This window comes from Eschscholzia californica, unplaced genomic scaffold (assembly GCF_041429995.1).
Source record: "Eschscholzia californica isolate CP2 unplaced genomic scaffold, dmEscCali1.0.p SCAF_4, whole genome shotgun sequence".
In the NCBI taxonomy this organism is placed as follows: Eukaryota; Viridiplantae; Streptophyta; class Magnoliopsida; order Ranunculales; family Papaveraceae; genus Eschscholzia; species Eschscholzia californica.
The window spans coordinates 30,295,292-30,321,090 of record NW_028238461.1 but is presented as its reverse complement, the minus strand read 5'-3'; the positions used below and the strand labels follow the sequence as shown (position 1 = coordinate 30,321,090).

The following is a 25,799-nucleotide window of genomic DNA, read 5'->3' as shown; positions in this document are numbered from 1 at the left end:
CAAACTGTGACACGATCTTTTTCGCACGAATTGTGAGTTTTGTCATCCAATATGTTTAATATGTCCTAAAACTCCATTACTTTGGATTTTGTAGGCTTTTACCTCAACTTTGATCCCTCAGATTGAAAAGGAATGCTAGCACCAAGGAATTGCACCAAACTGTGACACGAAATTTTTCGCACGAATTGTGAGTTTTGTCATCCAATATGTTTCATATATCTTAAGACTCCATTACATATGATTTTGTAGGGTTTTACCTCAATTTCGACCCCTCAGATTGGAAACGGAACGCCAACAACAAAAAATTGCACCAAACTGTGACATAATCTTTTTCGTATGAATTGTGAGTTTTGTCATCCAATATGTTTAATATGTCCTAAAACTCAATTACATGTGATTTTGTAGGCTTTTACCTCAATTTCGATCCCTCAGATTGGAAACGGAATGTCAGCACCACGAAACTGCACCAAAATGAATATGAAACTGCACCAAATTGCACTTAAAGATAAAAAGACAAAGAAAAAACAAGGAGAGAGAAGCTCTTGGGTGGCGCGATTTTCTAGGGTTTGGATAAAATTTTCCGGTTAACTTGGAACGGTGGCTGCTGATCGGATTCTTTTAATTTTGTTCTTGTTTTCTGTGCCGATTGTCTCCTTCATGCCGGCAACTACTGTTTTGTAGGATGTTGGTGGATATGGAGATGAAAGCCCTTCTCCCTCCTCCTGGTGAGGGAAGCTCTGGTTCTATTCGAACTGAGCTACCTTCGAAACAAGAAGGTTTCTGTGAGAAGGGATCAGGTTTTTCTGGTCCGAGTGGTAGCAACTCTTCTCGCTCTAATTGGGCTTCTCTTTTTCAGAAGAATGAGCGAGTTGTTAGAGAGAAAATAGAGTTTGTACCAACTGAGATAGTGAATGATGAGAAAGTTCAGGTGATATCAACTGAGGATTTTACAGAGGATATTAGAGATTGTGAGAGTTGGTTGGTGGGTTTGTTTTTGGAAGAAGACTCGATTTTATACTGGTTCGTACTACTCTGAGAAGGTTATGGAGGCCGAAGGGAGAGATGCATATTACTACTCAAGGTGAGTCTGCATTCATTATTCGTTTTGATCTTGAGGAGGATAGGAATAGAGTTTTGGAAATGGAACCGATCTATATAGCTAATAGATTATTTATGGTTCGTCCATGGAGGATGTTCATTGAAGAGGAAATTGAGGAGATCAAAACTCTTCCAGTTTGGGTATGTTTGCGTAACGTCCCTAGTTTCTTATGGAACAGTAGAGGCCTAGCACCAATAGTCAGTAACATTGGTACTCCTATTATGTTGGATGGTCTAACAGAGAGTAAGTCTCGAATGTCTTTTGCAAGGGTCTTAGTAGAGGTGGGAAAGGAGTGTTCATTCCCTCTGATTATTCCTTTGTTAGTGGATGGTGTGAGGAGGATAGAGGTTAAGGTGGAGTATGCTTGGAAGCCATTGAAGTGTTCGGGGTGTGGCTCATTTGGACACTCAGTTGGAAGATGCAGGTCTAGTGTTCGACAAAATGCCACAAAGAGTGGGAAGATGGATGAGAAGCAGCACGATGGTGTAGGATCAATTGGTAAGCCAGAGACCACCAAGGAACGGGTTCTTAGGACTAATCTGAATGTTAATAAGGGGGCTAATCCTGAAGTTGTGCATCCTAATATTCTGTATCCTTCTTCTTCTGCTCCTACTTGTGCTCAGGATGGTATTTCTTCTAAATTACTTCCTGCAAAAAGTTTGGTAGCTGCTCGAGCCCAGTCTCAGTCATCTAATATGATTGAATTGGCAAAGAGCAAGAAGGGATCTTTTGTGTCTTCAGGTCTTGGGTCTCTTGATGAGGTTATGGAGGATGATGTGGGCTGGTCTGTTGTTACTAATGAGAGAACTAAGAAGTTTGGGAGTTCTATGGGGCTGGCTGCTGCAACTTCTTTTGAGGACAGTGTGTGTTTGAGAGTCACTCTAAAGAGGAGTTGTCTAGTAGTGCTATGAAGGTGGAGGCTAGGATGGAATATACTGAGGATACAATCACTGGAAAGGCTGTTAGGGATGAGGTGATGGCAGGAGATTGAGTGGATATGGATGGGGTGGCTACTAAGGTGGCTTTATTTTCTCAGAGAGGAGCTGGAAGGGGTTGTAAGGGAGGTTTGAGAGGGAGGCCCCCTCTAGAGTGTTAAACTCATGAATATGGGTAGTTGGAATGTTAAGGGATTGAATAATCCCCCAAGAATAATAGATGTTAAGGATCTCATTAGTTCTAAGCAGTTAGGTTTGTTGGGCCTGGTTGAGACTAGAGTACAAGAGAGGAATAAAGTGAAGGTGTAGAGAAGTATCAATCCTTTTTGGTCTTTTTTAGATAACTATGAGAATGATGAGGGTGGGAGAATTTGGGTGGGTTGGGATCCTAGGTTGTTGGATGGTCAATTGTTGTTTACATCTAATCAAATTCTTGCTGTCCATGTGACTTTTTTGGATGGTGCTGAATGTTTAGTGGTTGTGGTTTATGGTAGAAATTCTAGAGAATTAAGGAAGACCTTATGGAAGGACATGAGGGACTTGAGTGAATCCTATGAGGCTCCTTGGATGTTTCTGGGAGACTTTAACTCCATCTTGAAGAGTGAGGAGAAGATGGGAGGGAAGCCTGTGAGGATTTTTCAGTGTGAGGACATGAGGGACTGTTTTCAGGATGCTGGGTTGTTTGACTGCTCTTTTGTTGGGGCTCCTGTTACTTGGTTCAATGGTCAGGAGGGGGAGAAGGCTATTTGGGCTAAGTTAGACAAAGTGGTCATTAATATTGAGTGGATTGAGCTGTTTCCTGGCTCAAAGGTGGTGTTTGACATTCCAAGAACTTCTGATCACTCTCCTGTTATATCTAGTCTTGAGATGATAGTGGTGAGGGGCAGGAGGCCCTTAAAATTTTTCAATTGTTGGGTGGAGGAACCTGGTTTTTTGGAGATGGTGGATGGAGTGTGGAAGAACCAAGTGAAGGCAATGTTATGAATAGGTTGGCGTCTAAGCTGAAGGCTGTGAAGGGGGGTATTGCTAAGTGGAAGAAAGGCAAATTTAATCATTTTGCTGAGCAGGTGGTGGAGGCTAAGGTTAAGATGGAAAGGGTTCAAGAAGAATTAAAGTTGAATCCTACTGATCCTGATATGAGGCAGGTGGAAAGGAGGGCTGTGGAGAGCTATACCCATAAGGTTTGTGCTGAAACATCTATGTTAGGGCAGCAAGCCTGAGTAAAGTGGCTCACTTTAGATGATGGCAATAATTTCTTCCATAACACTATTAAGGAGAGAAAGGCTAGGAACTCTATTAGGCAGGTGGTGGGAGAAGATGAGGTTATGGTTGAGGAGCAGGAACAGGTTATTGAAGAGTGTGTGAAGTTCTATGAGAGAATACTTGGGACTGAAGAGGTGAATGACGAGGAAGATGATGTGTTAGACTCCTTTCAGTTTCAACACCCTCTAGGTAATGAGGATTGCTCTTCTTTAATACAACCAGTTAGTAGAGATAAGATTATTCATGCCTTGTCTACTATAGGGTCTGAGAAGGCTCCAGGCCCAGATGGTTTCTTTTCCTTTTTTTTCAAGAGGTGCTGGAGCATAGTTGGGGATGATTTTGTTGCAGCTGTCCAAAACTTTTTCAAGTCGGGAAGGATGCTTAGGGAGGTAAACTCTACTCTTGTCTCTCTTGTTCCTAAGGTCCCTAATGCTTCTTGTTTAGGGGATTTTAGGCCCATCTCTTGCTGTAATGTTGTCTATAAATGCATTCTTAAGATCCTGACAGAGAGATTAAAGATGGTTGTGTTTTCTTTGGTTAGTGAGAACCAATTAGCCTTCATTTCTGGTAGGAGGATTCAGGATAACATCATGTTGCCTCATGAGATAGTTAGGAACTATAATTATAACAATGGATTGGCTAGATGTACAGTAAAGATTGATCTTAGGAAAGCATATGACACTGTGAAGTGGTCTTCCTTGCTCAAGATTCTTAAGAAGTTTAATTTGCTTGAGATGTTTGTTAAGTGGATTTTTTAGTATGTCTCTTCTCCTAGATATTCTATAGTGGTTAATGGGGGTGCTTATGGTGATTCAATATCACCTTACCTTTTTGTTATGGTGATGGAGGTTTTTTCTGCCTTGATTCTGAAGGAGGAGGGAGAGGGACATTTTCACTTACACCCTAGGTGCAAGAAGCCAAAGATCACACACTTGTGTTTTGCTGATGGTCTTATGGTGTTTTTTAGAGGGGATGAAGACTCTGCATGTGCTTTAAATAGGTTTTTGAGTCGTTTGAAGAAGGGTACTGGATTGGGGGTCATTGTGAGAAGAGCTCTATGTTTTGGGCTGGCCCAGAGAATGTGGCTATGATTCAAATTCAGCAAGTGTTGGGGTTTGCTTGGGGCTCTCTTCCTATTAGATATCTTGGGTTTCCTCTAGTGTCTTCTAGGTTATCTTATAATGAGTGTGCTCCTCTTATTGAGCAGACTCAGGGGAGGGTGCAGTCTTGGAAAGCAAGGTACCTTTCTTTTGTTGGTAGATGATTGTTGATTAAGCCAGTTTTGTGTGGGGTAGTGGTGTATTGGACCTCTGTCTTTGTGTTACCCAGGAGGGTGTTTAAAGAGATTAGTTCCATCTTTTTTAGATTCTTATGGTGTGGGGTGGAGTTGGGAGTAAAGAGGCCTGCTGTTAAGAGGGACATTGCTTTTCTTCCTAAAGAAGAAGGGGGAGTGGGAATAAGGAGTATTGAGAATCTTAATGAGGCTATGAACTTTAGACATGTTTGGGACTTAGTGAGTGGCAAAAATACTCTTTGGGTCAGGTGGGTGCATTTGAATCTGATCAAAGGGAAGTGTTTCTGGCTCATGGAGATCCTCCATGATTGTTCTTGGTGTTGGAGGAGGATTCTTGGGAGTAGGGAGAAGGCTAGAGCTCTTATCTTTCATCTGGTTGGCAAGGGTGATTAGATTAAGTTGTGGTTGGATACATGGCACCCCCAGGGAGTTCTCTACCCAGCTTATGTAAAGAACTTGATGTTTGTTGCTAACCTTCCTCTTTCTATGCCTCTTTCTGATATTATTAAGGATGGTGTTTGGAATGTTCCAACCCATCTGAGACCCACTACCAATATTGGGGTCCATGGAGGACATTTAGATTGGGAAAGTTAAAGAGGATACATCAGTGTGGACAGTTAGCAAGAATGGTGATTTTAATGTGAAGGCTACTTATGAGTTTATTAGACAGAAGGGTGGTAAGGTGGACTGGCATAACTTGGTGTGGTCTAGCATGGCTATCCCTAAACACTCCTTTATTGCTTGCGTTGCTATGCGGAGGGGTTTGAAGACCACCATGAGCTCAACTCCTAGGGTTTTCATGTACCGAAAAGATGTTTTCTGTGTGGGTTGGTAAATGAGACTGATTTCCACTTACTTTTTTAGTGTTCTTATTCAGCTGAGGTGTGGAGAGACCTGTTGGGGCTGCTGGGGTGAGGCCTAGCTTGTTTCATGATTGGGACCGTGCTATTAGGTGGTGTTTAACTCATTTCAGGGGTGATCAGTTTGTTCATAAAGTGAGTTGTATGTTGTTTGTCTCCTATGTTTACCATATTTGGAGGGAAAGAAACTTGAGAGTTTTCCAACATGCTAGTAGGGGTGCAAGTACCATTTTTGCTATGATCAAGCAGGAGACTGTGATTAAAGTGCAGGCTTGGTGTGGGAGAATTGAAGTTTTTTTTTTTTTGCAGGAATCAACAGGGATTAAAGGGACCCTGACCCATTCATTGAACTAAAAGATCAAAACAATCATCCCTCATTATAACAACTATAATGAGACTCAAATATAACCAAGCAGCAAAGCTATTAGACAGACCTAACAACACACAAACTCACAAAACAAACAAAGCAAAGTAGACCAGCAACCAAAGAGTAGTAACCAGCAACAGAACAGCAACCTATCTCACTCTTTGGCGCACAGCTCCCTGCTGCTCCTCCATGATCAATCTCTGAAGCTCCATACCAAGGTCTAAAGGACCAAGCTCCTCATCCCCATGAATAGGTCTATGACTAGCCAGCAAATCAGCAACCTGGTTAGTCTCACGAAATACATGAATAATGTTGCAATAAGTCAGCTGCCCCATCAATTTCCTAATCTTAGCAACCAAAAACTTTGACTGCCATGGAGGAGCCAAGTTACTGTTAGTAAGAAGATGATACACCATCTTTGAATCAGTAGCAACAACCAGCTTATCACAGCCATACTTAACAGCTAGAAGGAGCCCTCTTTCCACCCCCTGAAGCTCATGGTGCACTACAGACACAGGATCAGCAGCACCATGAGCAGCAGCAAGTACCTGACCTCTATGGTCCCTCATCACACAACCATAACCTGCTGAATCCCTGCAAAAGGAGCCATCAACATTGAGCATAACAAACCCAACAGCAGGCTTCTTCCATTCACACAATGTAACAGCAGCAACAACAAACTCAAAAGTTAGATTAAAGTTGAGAGCAACCCTCCTGCTCCTCTGATTATCTTTTGCCTTAACCTTCAACCCAGAACACTTCATCCTGATATCAGCTACAATTCTCCTCAAAACTTCCCTCTCTGATTCAGCTTTACCAGCAAAGACCCTTCTATTCCTCTCAAGCCAAATATGATAAACATAGGCATTAAAGGCCAATTTACCAACAAGAGCAACCATATCCTTTCCAGCAAATAGCTTGACTAACCAGGCCACTTCTTGAGTCCAATCAGACTTAGATATCTTAGAAACAGCAAGAAGTTCCAAAATAGATTTCCAAACAACACAAGAAAAGCTGCAAGAGAAAAGAAGATGAAAATCATCCTCCACATAACAAGCACATAATACACAAGTATTGTCAGGGATAACACCTCACTTATGAAGCTTATCCTTGGTCTTCAAGGCCCTTCTCATAGCTACCCAGGTGATAAAACTTTGCCTAGGTATGTTATGAGAAAACCACACAATAGCACTCCAAGGAACAACTTCTTCTTTTCTTCTAATGGCCTCATAAGTTTCTTTAAGAGTAAAGAAGCCAGATTGACCTGCTGTCCACACCCTCTCATCATCAAAACCAGCATGAATACCCACCTCAGGTAATCTATCCAAAATCTCAACCAAAGCTCCTTGAAGCATATGAGGAACAGCCCATTCACCATTAGAGATACAGACACTGACCTTAGCTGAAGCATTAAGCCTGCTATCAAGCCTAAAGAAAGAGTCCAAGAAAGGATAAAGAACACCCAAGGGGTGCCACACATCAAACCAAAAATCAGTGCTCTTACCATTGCCTATAAGAACCTTGGCAAGGTTAAGACCTTGTTCTCTGCAATTCAATATACATCTCCAACTCCATGAAGAGTCCCGAGGAACCTTCATGACCCAAAAATCATTCCCTGAAATCAAATTGGCCTTAACCTAGGAAACCCACAAAGTATCCTTACCAATGAACAACTCCCATATATGTCTCAGGGTAGTAGCAGTGTTAAGAGTCAATAAATCCCTAAGGTTCAAACCACCTTCTTTATAGGGCAGACACACCACACTCCTACTAACAGTAGCCCTCTTAGCTTTCAAATCAGTACCAGCCCAAAGGAAGTTATGAATGATAGAGGAGAGCTCTTGAAAGACCCTCTTAGGCAGAACAAAAGAGCTAATCCAAAACATAACCAATGCCATTGATAACAGAAGTAATAAGAGTAACTCTACCAGCATATGAAAGGAATTTAGACTTCCAAGATTGTACCTTCTTAAGCACCCTATCAAGCAAGGGCTGACAATCAGCATAGGTCAATCTAGAAGAAAGCAATGGAACCCCAAGATATCTAACTGGCAAGGCAGCTACATCAAATCCCAACACAACCTTGATAACCTCAAGGGTGCCAGCATCCACACCACCAGCAAAGATAGAGCTCTTCATGTGATTAGCTTTCAATCCAGTGCATAAGGTGAAGCTCTCCAAAGCACCAGCCAAGGCATTAGCAGACTCCACATCCCCTTTAAGAAAGACCAAAAGATCATCTGCAAAACTAAGATGAGTAATAATAGGACTAGAACACTTAGGATGCAAATGAAAACTACCATCCCCAACCTTCTGCAGCAAGAAAACATTAAGGACCTCCATAACCATCACAAAAAGGTAAGGAGACATAGGACACCCCTGTCTCAAGCCCCTCTTCCCCCTGAAATAGCCAAAAGAACTCCCATTCACCATAATAGAGAACCTGGAAGTAGAAACACAGATCCTAACCCAATGAACAAACTCCATAGGAAACCCAAAAAGCTGCATAATCTTGAATATAGCTTCCCATTCAACTGTGTCATAAGCTTTCTGAAGATCAATCTTCACAGCACACCTAGGAGGGCCTCTACCCCTGTGATAATTCCTGGTAAGCTCATGAGCTAAAAGGATGTTATCCTGTATAGCTCTTTCAGCAATAAAAGCAGACTGACAAGGACTTATCAACTCAAAAATCACCCTCTTCATCCTCAAAGTGAGAATCTTTGTAATGCATTTATAAATAACATTACAACAAGATATAGGCCTAAAATCAGTTACCCTAGAAGCATAGGGAACCTTAGGAACCAAGGTAACTAAGGTAGAATTTACCTCACCAAACAGCTTTCCAGAAGAGAAGACCCTAGCCACAGCCTCGCAGAAGTCATCTCCCACAATATTCCAACAACACTTAAAGAAATAAGATGAAAATCCATCTGGCCCAGGGTCTTTATCTGACCCAATGGTGGAAAGAGCATAAACAATATCTTCTCTAGTCACTTTATCAATCAAACCAGCAGCCTGGTCACTAGAAAGAACATGAGCAAACTTCACCCCCTCCAGCCTCTCAGGAAAATCAGCATCAAGAGATACACCAAACATGTTCTGATAGAAATCCACACACTCAGTAGCCACCTCTTGACATAAAGATAATTTCTCACCAGCCCCATTAAAGAGAAAAGGAATATTATTCCTGGATCTTCTCTCTTTCATGGAACTATGAAAAAACTTGGTATTCCCATCCCCAAGCTGAATCTTCTGAACTCTAGACTTTTGCTTCATCATGGCTTCCTCAGTCCTTGCCAATCTAACATAAGTGCCAACCGCCTCCCTCACCTGATAATCACCTGGCTCAGAATGAAGGAGAAACTGCATCATATCCATAGACTCCCTAGCCTCCTGAACCTGCATAGAAAAGTTATGAAACCTAGCTCTCTTCCACTCATTCAAAACAGACTTAACCTTTTTCAGTTTGCACACCAATCTATACATTGGGTTGCCCATCACTTCCATGCTCCAAGTATTCTTCACTAACTCCATAAACCCTTCCTCCACAACCCAACAGTTAAAGAATTTGAAGGGTCTAGGACCAGCACCAACCTTCTCAAGAAGAGACACAACACATAGGAAACCCAAAAAAGCTGCATAATCTTGAATATAGCTTCCCATTCAACTGTGTCATAAGCTTTCTGAAGACCAATCTTCACAGCACACCTAGGAGGGCCTCTACCCCTGTGATAATTCCTGGTAAGCTCATGAGCTAAAAGGATGTTATCCTGTATAGCTCTTTCAGCAATAAAAGCAGACTGACAAGGACTTATCAACTCAAAAATCACCCTCTTCATCCTCAAAGTGAGAATCTTTGTAATGCGTTTATAAATAACATTACAACAAGATATAGGCCTAAAATCAGTTACCCTAGAAGCATAGGGAACCTTAGGAACCAAGGTAACTAAGGTAGAATTTACCTCACCAAGCAGCTTTCCAGAAGAGAAGACCCTAGCCACAGCCTCGCAGAAGTCATCTCCCACAATATTCCAACAACACTTAAAGAAATAAGATGAAAATCCATCTGGCCCAGGGTCTTTATCTGACCCAATGGTGGAAAGAGCATAAACAATATCTTCTCTAGTCACTTTATCAATCAAACCAGCAGCCTGGTCACTAGAAAGAACATGAGCAAACTTCACCCCCTCCAGCCTCTCAGGAAAATCAGCATCAAGAGATACACCAAACATGTTCTGATAGAAATCCACACACTCAGTAGCCACCTCTTGACATAAAGATAATTTCTCACCAGCCCCATTAAAGAGAAAAGGAATATTATTCCTGGATCTTCTCTCTTTCATGGAACTATGAAAAAACTTGGTATTCCCATCCCCAAGCTGAATCTTCTGAACTTTAGACTTTTGCTTCATCATGGCTTCCTCAGTCCTTGCCAATCTAACATAAGTGCCAACAGCCTCCCTCACCTGATAATCACCTGGCTCAGAATGAAGGAGAGACTGCATCATATCCATAGACTCCCTAGCCTCCTGAACCTGCATAGAAAAGTTATGAAACCTAGCTCTCTTCCACTCATTCAAAACAGACTTAACCTTTTTCAGTTTGCACACCAATCTATACATTGGGTTGCCCATCACTTCCATGCTCCAAGCATTCTTCACTAACTCCATAAACCCTTCCTCCTCAACCCAACAGTTAAAGAATTTGAAGGGTCTAGGACCAGCACCAACCTTCTCAAGAAGAGACACAACACAAGGACAATGGTCTGAAACACCATGATTTAGAAACTCAGCCCTTGCATTAGGAAAGCCAGACACCCATTCAATATTAACCAATGCTCTATCTAGCTTTTCTGCTATATGCCCATCACCACTCTGTCCATTAGACCAAGTAAAAAAATTACCAGAATAAGGACAATCAAACAAATGAGCATCCCAAATACAGCCCCTGAAGTCAACAGTATCACAAGGCCTAACAGCAGCCTCACCTATCTTATCTCCAGCCTCTAAAACTGAATTAAAATCACCCATGACTATACAGGCCAGATCATAATTCCTAGCTACCGGCGCACTTAACTTAAACCGGCGCACTCCGTTTCGGTTCTTCAATGCCTGGACGGAGGATTCCACGTTCCGAGCTCTTGTTGCTGATGTATGGAAGGTGTCAGTACGGGGTAATCCGATGTTTCGAATGGTGACTAAACTTAAGGCTTTGAAGGCTCGGTTGAATGAATGGAAGAAAGATCGGTTCAACGGGGTGACGAACCAGGTAACCATTAACCGGAATTTTTTACATTCAGTGCAGGTCAGATTGCAGGGAGATCCAGCAAACCCGGTTCTACGGAGGCAAGAGAGAGTAGCTACTGAAAACTATAGTAACGTTGTACGGGCTGAAACAGCAATGCTCCGACAACGTGCTAAAGTTGAATGGCTCACTCTCGATGACAGCAATACAGCTTATTTCCACAACTCTATTAAGGAGCGGAAGTCACGGAACACTATCACTCGACTCACCAGAGAGGATGGTTCGGTGGCTGAGGATCCAGTGGAAATAGCCAATATGTGTGTGGATTTCTATCGGGACTTATTCGGTCGGGATGATGAGGACAATGAAGCATTAGATCACATATCTAATGTGGAGTTCTCACGCCCGCTGACGGAAGCTGAAGGAGCTCTTCTTACTCTGAGGGTGACCAGAGATGAAATATATGCTGCTTTGCAAACTATCGGTTCTGATCGATCGCCGGGGCCGGATGGGTTCTCTTCTCACTTTTTTAAGGCGTGTTGGTCGATCGTGGGAGATGACTTTGTGGAGGCTATTCAGAACTTCTTCAGCTCTGGGAAACTTCTCAAAGAGGTAAACTCTACTTTTGTGACTCTTATTCCTAAAATCGATAATGCTTCTTCAGTTTCAGACTTTAGACCTATATCTTGTTGCAATGTGTTGTATAAATGCATTACCAAGATACTCACTATACGACTGAAAGGAGTTATTTATTCGATGATTAGTCCGAACCAGTCAGCCTTTATTTCTGGCCGTACCATTCAGGACAATATCATGTTAGCCCATGAGATTGTCCGGAATTACCATCGACCCACAGGTCCAGCTCGGTGTACGGTTAAGATTGACCTTAAGAAGGCATATGACACAGTCCGTTGGTCTTCACTATTCTCAGTCCTCGGTAAGCTTCATTTTCCAAGGATATTTATAGAATGGATACGGGCTTGTGTTACTACGTCTAAGTTCTCTATTCTGGTCAACGGTGAAGCCCATGGTTATTTTGATGGGAAACGGGGCTTACGGCAAGGCTGCCCGATATCTCCATATTTGTTTGTTTTAATGATGGAGGTATTCGCGGTTCTTATTGATCGAGAGGAAAGGGCAGGTCGGTTCCTGTTACACCCTCAGTGTCTAGTCCCGAAGGTGACTCACCTTTGTTTTGCAGACGACCTCATGGTTTTCTTTCGAGGAGACATGGGTTCGGCTCAAGCTCTAAAAGGTGTGCTAACTGGTTTTCATCGGGCAACGGGGTTGCAGGCCAACGTGCTTAAGAGTACTATCTTCTTTGCTGGTCTTTCGGCTCAAGGTCAGAGTGATATCACCACTATCCTGGAATTTGGTACTGGTTCTCTGCCTATTCGATACCTGGGATTGCCCCTCATATCTTCTCGTCTTACCTATAGTCATTGCATCCCGTTAATCGATAAAATCAAGGGACGAATCCAATCTTGGAAGAGTCGCTTCTTATCGTTTGCGGGGCGTGTCCTTCTCATTAAGGTGGTTTTGAACAGCATGTTGCTATATTGGGCAGCGGTGTTTGTTATTCCCAAAAGGGTTATGAACGACATCAACTCCATCTTCAGTAAGTTCCTTTGGTCAGGTGCTGATATGGGGTGTAAGAGGGCTCCCATTGGTTGGGAAAACTTATGTTACCCAACTGACGAAGGAGGGCTTGGATTTCGCAATATCGAGATGCTCTTCGAAGCGTCAAACCTTCGTCATATATGGGATCTGGTTAGTGGTAAGACGACCTTGTGGGCTGAATGGGTGAGAAATAATCTCATCAAAGAACAACACTTCTGGACTTTATCGGCTTCGAGTAGAAGTTCGTGGTGTTGGCGTCGGATTCTAGCCAGCAGGCCGACAGCTCAGAGACTCATTTGTACCTCTTTGGGGGATGGTCATAATACCAAATTCTGGACCGATTTATGGCATCCTCGCGGTCTTCTACTTGATGCTTTTGAGGAGACGCACAGATACGATTCTCACCTTAATTTGGATGCCCGGGTTTCTCAGTTTATTGGGCAGTCAGGTTGGGTCTTCCCTACTCATGTTGCAGCCATGCTAGGGACTATCGCAGTCGAGGCTAGGGAGGTTGTGGTAGATAGTACTCTCAGAGATGAGGTGATCTGGATGCCTAGCCAGAATGGAGAGTTTACTCTCAAAGAGACGTATGAAGCAATTCGACCTAGAGGAACTCGATTGAGTTGGACCTCATTAGTATGGTCACCGGGTGGTATACCCAAACATTGCTTCATCACGTGGCTTGCTTTTCGAAGACGCCTCAAAACTTGATCGCTTCTGGCTAGTTGGGGTATGGTTATAGACACTACGTGTGTTTTCTGTGGGGGAGATGAAGAAACGGATTTCTACTTATTCTTTGGTTGTTCGGTCACAAAGATTATATGGGAATCGCTATTACTCAAGATGGGTTTTCAGAGAGTATGTGCCGCTGATTGGGAAGGGGAGCTACAGTGGTGTATCAATCACTTTGGTGGGCTCTCTGTCGCTGCCCGAGTGGGTCGTTTGCTTCTAAATGCCTATGTCTATCATATTTGGAAGGAGCGGAACAACAGGGTATTTAGAAGTAATGTCATGTCACCGGGGCTGATTATACACACTATCTGTGATGAAGTGAGGATCAAGCTGAACACCGTTACCAAACGGTTTGAAGATACAGAGGAGAATCGGAGAACCATTGATCGCTGGAATCTTATCATCTCTCTCCAAAAGCCAGTCTACACTCCATGTAAATGGACTCGGCCGACGGTAGGAAGATATATGATTAATACTGATGGTGCACTGAACGAGGTGGAAGCGGGGGTATGGGGCCATTATTCGAGATTTGGAGGGGATTGTTGTCAGAGCAGCCACAGGTCAGGTTGATGGACAGACTATCTTCATACACGAGCTGCAAGGTGTTGAGTTGGGATTGGAGTTAGCACTTAGTGTCGGACTGCAGGACGTTGAACTTGGTCTTGACTCGATGAATATCAAGTTACTTCTTGCAAAACCACATCAGAGATTACCATGGAGGGCAAGGCGTTCGTGGAAGAGAGTTCAGAGGCTTCGGAGCCAATTTCGGAGTTTTCGGGTTTTTCATGTCTATAGAGAAGCCAATCAGGCTGCTGATTTCTTGTCGAAGATGAAGCTTGGACCGGGTGTAACTCACTTGAATATTAGTCAACTACCGGCGGAATTAGTCAATATTGTTAATGCGGACTCGAGAGGAACAGTGCGGATGAGGAAAGGGTGGGGCTAATGATTTGATGTAATTTTTATTTCTTTGCTGTTTTTTGAATTCTTATTCCTTTGTATTCGGTTCGGGCACCTCCCGCTTATCATTATCAAAAAATAATTCCTAGCTACCATTCTTATCTCATTCCAAAGTCTTCTCTTGGAACTCCCATCATTATGGCCATACACAATACTCAGAAGAAAAGACCTACCATCCTTCATAGTTAACATAGCAGTAACCATCTGGTCAGATAAAGAAATAACATATAACCCTATCTGAGAACCATCCCATAAGAGCCAAATCCTGCCTGTCCTATCCCATTCATAATTAGCAACCCAATTCCAAGTAGGCAACAAGCTTCTTCTAACAACATCCTTATTATCCATATCAACATGAGTTTCAATCACACCAAAACACACACACATTATTAGTCCTAATAAGATGAATGATTTCTCTAGTCTTCAAGGCATCATTCAAACCTCTAATATTCCAGCAAGCTAAATTATCCATGAGAGTCACTAGGAAAGGAAGATTTACCTCTACCTCTATTAGCTCTCTTACCACCACCAGCTTTTCCTTCAAACACTCTAATACCACTGCCTACTGGACCAATCAAAAGAGGAGCAGCAACAGCCAAGGGTTCCTTGATTACATCAGACCCCTCAAAGTGAATACTTCTATCTTCTGCATCCCCATCTGCCTCATTGCTAGATAATGGTACCAATGCCAGAGAACCAGCAGCAAACATACCACCACCACTACTCAACTCATCATTAAACCCTCTCATATGACAACCATCAAAAACAAATTTCTCAGAATCAGAAGGACTAGCACCCCTAGTCATGGCCTTTCTCTTGCCAGAATGTCTACCTTTTACCTCAGTCCACTCTTCTTCTACCATAGCAGTATCATTATTCTCTTTACTACCAGAAGGCTCACCAGGCTCCTCACTCATCTTCTCAACAGTATCATCTCTAACCTCCTTAGGTTTCCACACCTGTTGAACAGGACTGGCTACTTTGATACACTTAGCTGTGGAGTGTCCTAACACAGCACACTTAGAGCAAAAGAGAGGTTTCCAGTTATACTCCACTACAACATCCACATCTCTCACACCATTTAGAAACACAGGAATGACTTTAGATAATTCCTTATCAAGACTAACTTCAACACATACCCTGGCATAGGCCATCCTAGCCTGGGTAGTAGTAGGACCATCAAGGAATAGAGGTTTCCCAATCCAACTAGCCAATGACTGCAGTCCCTCCTCATCCCATAACACAATAGGTACATTCCTCAAATTGACCCAAATAGGGATAGTCTTAAAGCTAGCCATCTCCCTTTCAATATTAAGACTCTAAGGCCTCACTATAAAAATCCTATTAGCAATAGTAATAGGCTCATGCTCCAAGATACGAATTCTGTCTTCCTCAAGATCAGGTTTAATAATAAAGACACTATCCCCATGAATAGTAATAGACACCGTGCCCTTTGGCCTCCAAACATTCATCAAATTCCTCCTAACAACCTCAAAAGACAATCGACCACCAATAAAACTACCCACAACCCACCTCTCACACTCACTGATCCGAGTCTGTAGATTGGGAGTAACAAAATGTACACCTCTCACACCATTAATCTCAGTAGGGGGAACATAAGATAAAGGTTTCCTATCTGGAACATTGTGTCGAGCAAACAAACTAGCCCAGTTAGTAGTAGAATGCTCATTGTCACCAACACCTCTCTGGTTTGAAGGGAGTCCTGTTTGAGGTCTTTCATCAAACACCTTGCGAGCACCAAACCTAAAAGAAGAACCCATACCAGAAGCACCAGAAGGAAGATTCGTAGGATTACCAAGAGCAAGATTAACCACCCTCATAGGTCCTCTCAACTTACTCAGGCCACCAACTCCATCAGACGAAGCAGCAGAAGAGCTCATCGATTCAAACATTACTGACTTCCCCTCACTCACCCCCTGTTTTGATCGATCCCCAGAACCAGGTTCAGGAGATCCATCACCAGAGGAAAGAAGAGGAACCTTCGTCTCCCTTTTCGCCAGATCCACTCAAGAGAGAAGATCCAGGAAGAAGGGAAGCAATCAGTAACAAAAGAGAGAGAAGAACGATGAGAAAAACAGAAAAAACGAACTTCAAACCAGTGGCCAATCAACAATGAACACTCGCTGGAAAATAGGACCGCCGCCACTCCAAGAAACTAGGGAAGTCGCTTAGCCCGAGAGATTCTCTCTCCTCGGCATCAATTTTGGGAGAATTGAAGTTGTGCCAGAGAACACTAGTCTTTTGCTTAGATTGAACATTACTAAGTTTATGATGTGTAAATGTGTGAAGGGGTTCAAATGGAAGGCTCCTACTGCAGGTTCAGTATTGATAAATATTGATGGAGCCTATGATAAGGATTATGCAGGTTATGGAGCAATTCTCAGGGATGAATTTGGTACAGTAATTGCAGCTGGGGCTGGGAGAGCTGATCCTAGTAGTGTGCTTGCTGGTCTGTGAGTTGCAAGGGGGTCTTGTTGGGTCTGAAACTAGCTTGTGCTAGAGGTCTTAAAATGGCGACTCTTGCTACTGATTCAACAAATGTGGTTGTTGTGCTAAAATCTGATGGAGAGAAGCCCCCTTGGACTGCTTGGAGTTTGTGGCAGGAGATTAGAAGCTTGATGATGTAGTTTGAGCAATGTGTGGTGCACCATATTTTTCGTGAACTTAACCAGGCTGCAGACTTTCTGTCGCGTCTTAGTAGTAATGGAGTTATCCACTTGGATGTGGAGCATCTCCCAAGCAAGCTGACTTCTATAATGGATCAAGACAGGATAGGTGTGGTTCGCATTCGTAGATTTTGGCCAACTGAGAGTTGAGTGTTGTTCTGTTGTTTTCTTTGAGTTATTTTTTTTTGGAACATTGTGGCTTGCTATGATGTGGGACCTTTTGTATTAGCTTTTTTGTTTAATGGTTAGGGTCAGGGTCCCTATAATCCCTGTTGAATTGTTCAAAAAAAAACTGCACCAAACTGTGACACGAACTTTTTCGCACGAATTGTGAGTTTTGTCATCTAATATGTTTCATATGCCTTAAGACTCCATTACATAGCGTACGAATCTTAAAACCCCTAGAGAGGGGAAGAAGGTCCCGGCTGGTGCGATTTTGGTGGCGGCGGTTTTCTCTTTTCCGACAGTGGTAGTTAGTGTTTCTTCTTGGCCGGCATCGATTTTTACTGGGTTTTCCTTCTTTCTCAAATTAAGGCTACTTTTGTTCGAATTCAAGTTTCTCCTCCTCACTATTAGCTCCTTGGAGCTACAGTTTGTGGTGGTGGAGACGAAGGGTTCCCTCCAAGCTCCTGGCAATGGTTCTCCTGGTCTTGAGGGATCAGATAAACTGTCAAAACAGGCTAGTGTTGTTGAGGGGATGGTGAATTCAGTGGCTTCTAGTGGTGGGGTTAGGGTTTTGCATGCTCCAATGAGAATTCCAATTACTACTCATTTTGATGGTGGATTTGTTGATGGTGATAGGTCAGAGCTTCCTTCTACCTATTCCTCTGTGTCTCAGGAGAAAGGTATGCATACTTCTCTGGATTGGGCTAAGCTTTTTGCTAAAAATCGAAGCTCTGGTAGGAGATCTTTAGAATTTCGTGATCGTATTTTAGTTAATGGTCGGGCTGTTATCTTTTCCTCAAATTATCAGGAGCAGATTGAGGACTGTAGAAAATTGATTATTGGAAATGTTTTTGGTAGTAAGCTTCCATTTATGGTTGTTAAGAGATCTTTGTTAAATATTTGGAAATCTAATGGGGATGTTTCATGATTCTGTGTATGTCATAAGAGCTACTTTGGAGGAGGATAGATTAATGATATTGGAGCATGAACCTATCTCTGTGGCTAACAGAATTTTTATTGCTCGACCATGAACTCCTTTTCTTGAAAAGGAAGTTATGAGACTCAAGTCTATTTCCATTCGGGTTAAACTTAAGGGCGTTCATATCCATTCGTGGCATGAAGAAGGGTTAGCTGATATTGTTAACTCTCTTGGTAAGCCTTTGTTTCTGGATGGTCCTACCTCTTCTGGGTTGAGAATGGCCTATGTCAGGGTTTGTGTGGAGATTCCTATGGACAGGGAACTACCTCATGTGTTGGAACTGTGTGTGGATGGTGAAGATTTGGATATTGAGATTGAGTATGCTTGGAGGTCAAGGTATTGTGTTTATTGTTGTGAATTAAGTCACAACTCTGGTTCCTGTCTTAAGTCTGCCAAGTTCAAGAAGAATACTGATGCTCAGGAAATGTATGATCCCATGGAAAGTGAAAAAGCTGGTGAGCCTGTTGCTAGGAATGTTCCCTTAGCTGATACAGTGGTGCCTATGGAGGGTATTAATGTTGCTGATGAGGGTTGGACTGAGGTGAAGCATAAAGGGAGTATGAAGAGGAAAGAAAGGGAATTAGGTGGCTTTGACGGTGGTGATAGTGGAGCTGGTAAGAAAGTTGTGGCTGGTGCTCATGAGGGTAGGAGGGAGTTAGGTGGTGTTGCTGGTAAATTGTCTAGCCAGGAACCTGTTAATAACTCTAAGTAGATTAATCTTGGTGGGAAGGAGAGGTCTCTGCTTATGAGGCCCAGCATGGTGGTTGAGGAAGGTGTGTGTTTTCCTGGTGAGGGGACATCTCATCACACAGTTGTTGAAAGTGGTAAGTTGTCTTGTTCTTAATCTAATCTTGTTGGTGACAATGTTTTGGTCTTTGAGACCAAGATTTTGAATGAGGCTAAAGACCCTAAGCCTAGGAAGGGGTCTTCTCATGCTATTAAATGATTAATATTGGAGGTTGGAATGTGAGGGGAATGAATATTCCTTCTAGAGTTGGGGAGGTTACTAAATTTGTTAGGAACAATAATTTGTGTTTGTGTAGTCTTTTTGAGACTCATATTGATGTTGGTAGGAGTGAAGTGGTTAGGAGGAGGCTGCTTCTCACTTAGAATTGGGTGAATAATTATGATTTTGATAGTGCAGGCAGAATATGGGTCTTTTGGGACTCTTCTGTTGTGAGTATGCAAGTTATTTTTTTGCATTGATGAGCAGGGTTTAAGGGGCCCGAAACAAAGAAACAAGCAAAAAGCAAAAAAAAACTATACAATCATTACCAATGCTTCCTTAATCTAACTTTGCCTCGCAAGTCATCCTGCACAATCACACTCAAACCAGGAGGCAAGGCAATGGGATCAAGCTCAATCTCTGCAACAGGCTTCATCTTAGCTAAAAAATCAGCAGCCTGGTTTATCCCTCTAACAACATGCTTCACTTTACAAAATCTGAAATCAGCCCAGAGACTCTTTATACTCAACCAAACCTTCCAGGCAGTCCAAGGAGGCAATCCGTCAAAATTTGATAAGAGAAGACACACAGTCATGGAATCACTAGCAATAAGAACTTGGTCACAAAAGTGCTTCTTAGCTAACTTGAGACCAAGTTCAATGCCCTGCAGCTCATGAACCACAATGGACGACTGGCAAGGGGAAGAACCAGCACCCAGAGCAACCACTGTTCCTGTAGCATCCCTTATAATGGCACCATAGCCAGCAGCATCATCATCAAGAGACCCATCAGTATTAAGAAGGAACCATCCTAAAGGAGGCCTCTCCCACTTATGACCTATGAGCTTAGGTTTAAAGAGACTCACATTTAAGTTCCAACAGCTAGCAAAAGTGGAATTTGGCTCATTATCCTCAATCCTACAGGTCCAAGAAGAAACCCTGATTCTGACTTCATTGACAATAAGGGAATACACATCAGTCACAAGGAGAGCTTTACCTCTGAACACTCTAGAATTCCTTTCAACCCAAACATGGTAGAGGAAAGCATTAAAAACCAACTTACCCACTCTAGCCATTAGGGGCTCAGCCTTGAAATGAGCAATTCACCAATCTATCTCAGCTCAAAAGAGCCCAAGCATTGCCTATGAAAGCCAAGAGCATTTAACAGCCTCAGCCAGAGCTCTTGAGAAAAGGAACACTCAAAAAAGAGATGGAACTCAGCTTCAGTACTAGTGCCACACAGACCACAAGCAATCCCAATATCCATTTCCCATTGCTGGGAGTATGCAAGTTATTGACATGAATGCTCAACATATTTCTGTGATGGCTACCTTTGCTGATGGTAAGGCTTCTTTGTTTAGCTTTGTGTATGCTAGCAATGATGCTGTGACTAGAAGGGTTCTTTGGAGCTCTTTGAACAATCTAATAGAGTTATATCACTGTCTTTGGGTGGTGATGGGAGACTTTAATACTATTCTAGAGGTTAAAGATAAAGTAGGGGGTGCTGCTGTGAGGGAAGGGGGATTGGCTGCTTTCAGGAACTTTGTTCATGGAGCCAATCTCTTTGATTGTGCCTATTCTGGGTGTGAATGTACCTGGTCCAATAAACAAATTGGTGAGGGTGTTGTGGCTGAGAAACTGGATAGAGTCCTTGTTAACATTGAGTGGGTTAGTTTGTGCCCCAATGCTACAACAGAGTTTTTTAATCCTCTAGTCTCCGATCACTCTTCTTTTGTGCTTTCTTTATTTGAGGGGATGGGTACAGGTCCTAGACCTTTCAAATTCTTTAATGCTTGGACTCAAGATGAAGAGTTTATAGAGATTGTTAAGAAGGCTTGGGCTTTGCCAGTATGTGGGATCCTATGTTTCAAGTTGTGTGCAGGTTAAAGAATGTAAAGAAGGCTTTGGTGAAGTGGAAAAAGCCAAATTTTGTTGGGTTTGGCTCTCAGGTACATCAAGCTAAGCAGGTTGTCGAGATTCTTCAGACCAGACTGCAATTGGATCCTCTTGATGCAGCTACTAGGAGTCAGGAGAGGGTAGCTGTAGCTTCTTATACTAAGCTTGCTAATACGGAGGAGTCAATGATTAGACAGAAGTCCAGGGTGCAGAAGATTGACTTGGGGGATCAGAATACTAAATTATGAAAGAGAGGAGATTTAGGAATAACATTCCATTCCTTTATACTGAAGAGGGTGTCAAATTGGTGCTTAATCAGGATGTGGCTAATGAGTGTGTGGATTTCACACAAGACTATTTGGTACCTCTGATTTAAATAGAAATGGCCTAATGATTCTGTTAATTTTGACAGGTTAATTTCTTCTGAGTAAGCTTATGCCTTTACTGCTATGGTGACCACAGATGAGGTGGTTTTTGCTCTCTCCACCATTAGTAGTGATAAAGCCCCTGGTCCTGATGGCTTCTTTGCCCACTTCTTCAAGGATTGCTGGAAAATTGTGGGAGATGATGTGGTCAATGCTATATTTAGGTTCTTCAAAACTGGGAAGTTGCTTGGAGAGGTAAACTCTACTTTGGTCTCCTTGGTTCCTAAGACTGATGGTGCCTCTAGAATGACTGATTTTAGACCTATCTCTTGCTGTAATGTCATTTACAAATGTATTACCAAGATTTTGACCCTGAGAATGAAGAATGTTATAAGCCATCTTGTTAGCCCTTTCGAATCTGCATTCATCTCTGGTAGAGCCATTCAAGATAACATCCTTTTGGCCCATTAACTCATTAGAAACTATCTTAGGACTATAAGGGTCCTGCTAGGTGTGCAATCAAGATTGATTTGCAAAAAGCTTATGATACTATTAAGTGGTGTTCTCTTCTGAAAATTATGGCTAAGTTTGGATTTCCTGAGCAGTTTATTCAATGGGTTAAAGTTTGCATATCTTCTCCTAAATACTCTTTTATGATCAATGGGTGTTGTTATGGTTATATTAAGGGTCAGAGATGTATTAGGCAAGGTTGCCCTATGTCCCTTTACCTCTTTGTATTGGTTATGGAGGTCTTTAATGTGCTCTTGGTCACTGAGGCTGCTAAGGGTAGATTTTTGCTCCATCCTAGATGTAAGAACCCTATGATCACCCATTTGAGCTTCGCTGATGACCTTCTGGTGTTTATGAAGGGTGATTTAGGCTCAGCCAGAGCTCTCTCACACGTTTTGGACTTGTTTGCTGAGGGTACTGGGTTGAAAGTTAATAGGGCTAAAAGTTCTATGTTTTCTGCTGGTTTGATTGATGAGATGACTCATGAGTTAAGGGACTGCCTTGGGTTTGTTTGTGCCTCCCTCCCTGTTAGATACTTGGGGGTCCTCTCATTTCTTCTAGGCTTAGCTATTATGACTGTTAGCCTCTTATTGACAAAGTGTTGAGTAGAATTCAGTCGTGGAAGTTGAGGTTCTTATCTTATGCAGGGAGAATGACTCTTATTAGAGCTGTGCTCAATGGTATGTTTTGTTCTGGTTCAGTGTCTTTGTTCTGCCTAAGAGGGTGATTAATGAGCTAGATAGGATTTTTATGAGATTCCTTTGGGATGGGCCAGACATGTCTGCTCAGGGTGCTTTTTTTAGTTGGGTCACTATATGCCATCCATTTAGAGAAGGGGGTCTTAACCTGAGAGACTTAGCAACCTTGAATGTTGCCTGTACTTTGAGACATATCTGGGAGTTATTCATCAGCAAACCCACTCAGTGGGTCCAATGGGTTCAAATGTATCTGATTAAGGATAAATGCTTTTGGTTTTTGTCAGTGAAGTGTGATGCTTCCTGGTGCTGGCGCAGAATTTTGCAATATAGGCAACAGGGAGTGAGATTCTGCTCAGTTCTGATTGGGAATGGCAAGGACACTTGGTTTTGGAAGGATCCCTGGCACCCTATGGGAATTTTGCTTCCTTTCTTCTCTGAACAGCTTAGGCATGATAGTATTCTGCATCTTAATGCTAAGTTGAGTGACTGTATGGTTGATGGTAATTGGGCTTTATCTTACCTTCATTCTATCTACTTGGGTCCTGTTGCTAGCAATTTGCATAAGGTGGGTGTGGCTGAGGGCTATGAGGATTCTAGGAGCTGGATAGCTAATGATAAAGGTGATTTCACCTTGAAGAGTACATATGAGGCCTTGAGAGAGGTCTCCCCTTCTGTTTCTTGGTCTTCTCTTGTTTGGTTTAGTCATAATATTCCAAGGCACAACTTTATTACTTGGGTTGTTTTGCATATAGCAGTGAAGACTAAATTGAAATTGTACAAATGGGGTCTCAATATTGATGTAACATGTAGCCTCTGCTCTAAAGAGGGGGAGGGTGATACTCACTTATTCTTCAATTGTAGCTATTCTAGAGGCATTTGGAGGAAGTTACTCAAGATGTTGGTGCTTAGACATGTTCCTTGTACCTCCTGGGACTCTATGATAGATTGGTGTGTCAGGATGTTCAGTGGCAAAGACAAGATTGCTATTCATGGCAAATTGACCTTTAATTTCATTTATCACATTTGGTGTGAGAGGAACATAAGAGTTTTCTCTAGCACTGGTGATTCTCAGGACGGTCTGCTGAGGAGAATAATGGAAGAAGTTAGAATGAAGATGACTTGTCTTAGGTGTAGCACTGTTAGCAGTCCTAGAATGGATGAAATTGCTGGGCTTTGGAACCTTCAGTTGATTGCCACTCCTCCTAAGCTCACTCCTTGTTCTTGGATTGCTCCTGAGCCTGGCTTTATCGTATTAACACTGATGGGTCTTATTGTGCAGACCAGGCTAGTTTTGGGTGTGTTTTGAGGGATTTTGCAGGTATATAGTATGTGATGATCAGGCAGGGGCTACTCCTGTTAGTGTTATTCACCATGAGCTGCAGCCTATTGAGGTGGGCCTGATTACTGCCTTGGCTTATGGGTTTGATAGAGTGCAAGTGGCTACTAACTCTAAGTGTGCTTGTGATTTGCTGAATAGACCTGATGCAGTCCCTCCTTAGAAGTCCTTGAAAGTGTGGAGACGTATCAAGTGCAACATGGCCAAATTCAGTGATTTCAGCCTTGAACATGCATTGGGTTGTTTTGCATAGAGCAGTGAAGACTAAATTGAAATTGTACAAATGGGGTCTCAATATTGATGTAACATGTAGCCTCTGCTCCAAAGAGGAGGAGGATGATACTCACTTATTTTTCAATTGCAGCTATTCTAGAGGCATTTGGAGGAAGTTACTCAAGATGTTGGTGCTTAGACAGGTCCTTGTACCTCCTGGGACTCTATGATAGATTGGTGTGTCAGGATGTTCAGTCCTAGAATGTTTGAGGCAGAAATGATTAGAGCTTTTTTGTTGTGTTTTTTCCTCTCTTTTTTATAACTCAATGGTTGTAATTTTCTTATGGGATCATATGTTTCTTGTGGGCTGCTTGGGGCTTTGTTTGGGCCGGGTTTTAGGTTGATGGCTTGTCTGTTGTCGTCTCTTTCTTGTTTGGGTTCGGGTTTCCCTTAAAACTTGCTGATTAATGCAAAAAAAAACAATATTGACTAATTCCACCGGTAGTTGACCAATATTCAAGTGAGTTAACCCCTGGCCGAGCTTCATCTTCGACAGGAAATCAGCAGCCTGATTGGCTTCTCTATAGACATAAAAAACCTGAAAACTCCGAAATTGGCTCCGAAGCCTCTGAACTCTCTTCCACAAACGCCTCGCCCTCCATGGTAATTTCTGATGTGGTTTTGCAAGAAGTAACTTGATATTCATCGAGTCGAGACCAAGTTCAACTTCCTGCAATACGGCGCTAAGTGCTAACTCCAATCCCAACTCAACACCCTGAGCTCGTGTATGAAGATAGTATGTCCATCAACCTGACCTGTGGTTGCTCTCACAACAGTCCACTAAAATGGAAGGGTGAGTGAGCTTCCCCATTCCATTTTAGTGGTTATTTCCATTCTTTAGAGATTTTGTTCTAAAACTTGTTATCCTCATTTGTTTTGTATGTGTTGAGTTTCACTTTATTCCATGCTCACACATTAGAATGAACCATTTATTATCTATTTTGGAGTGATTTCATGTTTCAGAGAGTGTGACCGTGAAGCTACAGTCGAGGCGAAATGTACTACGATAGGAATCGAGGTTTTGTAACTTTGGACTTAGATGATGCTCATTATGATTGGACACTTACATTTTAAGATGAGACTATTAGTGAGGAGACTTTTAGCATTTATATGCGTTTGTCGATTTTGATTCGCTTGTTTAGCATGCTTGAGTGTGTCATTTGTTGTCATTATCTTATTTACATCGATGTTGAACTCCTTTATGTCTTTGGAATCTTGATTTTTGTGGGTATATTCACTGGAAAACCTCACGAGACGCCACTCGTCCACTAGGGGTAACCTAGGGGTTTAACGGCTTGTTGCATAAGCTAAATGCAACCGGGATTCCTCCGATAGTGAGTTAGGTTTTACTTTATTGTTTTGTTTTGTTTTGTTTGTTTGCTCAAGGACTAGCAAATTCTAAGTTTGGGGATGTTTGATGTGGCGTTAAAATGCCACATTTGGATCACTTAACTTCGATGAGTTAGTTCATTTCGGGTTTTATTTCTAATAATTTATGTATTTTTCTTGTTAGGGAGCTTATTTGGAGTTTGATGTTAGATTCGGAATAAAACGGAGCATTTATCACA

General features: G+C 42.4%; 6 protein-coding genes across 6 annotated transcripts; 5 read left to right on the top strand and 1 right to left on the bottom strand.

Annotated features, from left to right (window-relative positions):
- Positions 1 to 2,205: 2,205 nt before the first annotated feature.
- On the top strand, positions 2,206 to 3,018 carry LOC147544097 (uncharacterized). The gene is made up of 2 exons (XM_086635613.1): positions 2,206 to 2,287; positions 2,375 to 3,018. Exons 1-2 carry the CDS (start codon positions 2,206 to 2,208, stop codon positions 3,016 to 3,018), a joined length of 726 nt encoding a protein of 241 aa, XP_086491739.1.
- Positions 3,015 to 4,984, top strand: LOC147544096 (uncharacterized). The gene is made up of 6 exons (XM_086635612.1): positions 3,015 to 3,215; positions 3,309 to 3,686; positions 3,795 to 3,985; positions 4,073 to 4,145; positions 4,298 to 4,536; positions 4,627 to 4,984. The coding sequence occupies exons 1-6, from the start codon at positions 3,015 to 3,017 to the stop codon at positions 4,982 to 4,984; spliced, it is 1,440 nt and encodes a 479-aa protein (XP_086491738.1).
- Positions 4,985 to 18,284: 13,300 nt separating this feature from the next.
- Positions 18,285 to 18,920, top strand: LOC147544095 (uncharacterized). Its single transcript, XM_086635610.1, has one exon. It carries the CDS (start codon positions 18,285 to 18,287, stop codon positions 18,918 to 18,920), a length of 636 nt encoding a protein of 211 aa, XP_086491736.1.
- Positions 18,921 to 19,479: 559 nt separating this feature from the next.
- Positions 19,480 to 20,229, bottom strand: LOC147544094 (uncharacterized). Its single transcript, XM_086635609.1, has one exon. The coding sequence runs from the start codon at positions 20,227 to 20,229 to the stop codon at positions 19,480 to 19,482; it is 750 nt and encodes a 249-aa protein (XP_086491735.1).
- A 223-nt stretch (positions 20,230 to 20,452) lies between these two features.
- LOC147544093 (uncharacterized) lies at positions 20,453 to 21,297 on the top strand. Its single transcript, XM_086635608.1, has 2 exons — positions 20,453 to 21,001; positions 21,103 to 21,297. The coding sequence occupies exons 1-2, from the start codon at positions 20,453 to 20,455 to the stop codon at positions 21,295 to 21,297; spliced, it is 744 nt and encodes a 247-aa protein (XP_086491734.1).
- A 201-nt stretch (positions 21,298 to 21,498) lies between these two features.
- Positions 21,499 to 24,121, top strand: LOC147544092 (uncharacterized). Its single transcript, XM_086635607.1, has 5 exons — positions 21,499 to 21,669; positions 21,906 to 22,429; positions 22,626 to 22,801; positions 22,907 to 23,871; positions 23,963 to 24,121. Exons 1-5 carry the CDS (start codon positions 21,499 to 21,501, stop codon positions 24,119 to 24,121), a joined length of 1,995 nt encoding a protein of 664 aa, XP_086491733.1.
- The last annotated feature ends 1,678 nt before the right edge of the window (positions 24,122 to 25,799 follow it).

Bases quoted from the DNA above. Each gene is read 5' to 3' on its own strand.
- LOC147544097 (XM_086635613.1), top strand. From the start codon at position 2,206: ATGGGTAGTTGGAATGTTAAGGGATTGAATAATCCCCCAAGAATAATA. The intron at 2,288-2,374 runs GTTTGTTGGGCC...GGTCTTTTTTAG, and splicing joins CATTAGTTCTAAGCAGTTAG to ATAACTATGAGAATGATGAG.
- LOC147544093 (XM_086635608.1), top strand. From the start codon at position 20,453: ATGAATGCTCAACATATTTCTGTGATGGCTACCTTTGCTGATGGTAAG. The intron at 21,002-21,102 runs GTATGTGGGATC...TTTGGCTCTCAG, and splicing joins AGAAGGCTTGGGCTTTGCCA to GTACATCAAGCTAAGCAGGT.
- LOC147544092 (XM_086635607.1), top strand. From the start codon at position 21,499: ATGGTGACCACAGATGAGGTGGTTTTTGCTCTCTCCACCATTAGTAGT. The intron at 22,430-22,625 runs GTTTGTTTGTGC...GTTCTGGTTCAG, and splicing joins GAGTTAAGGGACTGCCTTGG to TGTCTTTGTTCTGCCTAAGA. The intron at 23,872-23,962 runs GTATTAACACTG...TGTGATGATCAG, and splicing joins CTCCTGAGCCTGGCTTTATC to GCAGGGGCTACTCCTGTTAG.
- LOC147544094 (XM_086635609.1), bottom strand. From the start codon at position 20,229: ATGGCTAGAGTGGGTAAGTTGGTTTTTAATGCTTTCCTCTACCATGTT.
- LOC147544095 (XM_086635610.1), top strand. From the start codon at position 18,285: ATGAGACTCAAGTCTATTTCCATTCGGGTTAAACTTAAGGGCGTTCAT.
- LOC147544096 (XM_086635612.1), top strand. From the start codon at position 3,015: ATGAATAGGTTGGCGTCTAAGCTGAAGGCTGTGAAGGGGGGTATTGCT. The intron at 3,687-3,794 runs GTAAACTCTACT...TGCATTCTTAAG, and splicing joins CGGGAAGGATGCTTAGGGAG to ATCCTGACAGAGAGATTAAA. The intron at 3,986-4,072 runs GTGGTCTTCCTT...CTCTTCTCCTAG, and splicing joins AAAGCATATGACACTGTGAA to ATATTCTATAGTGGTTAATG.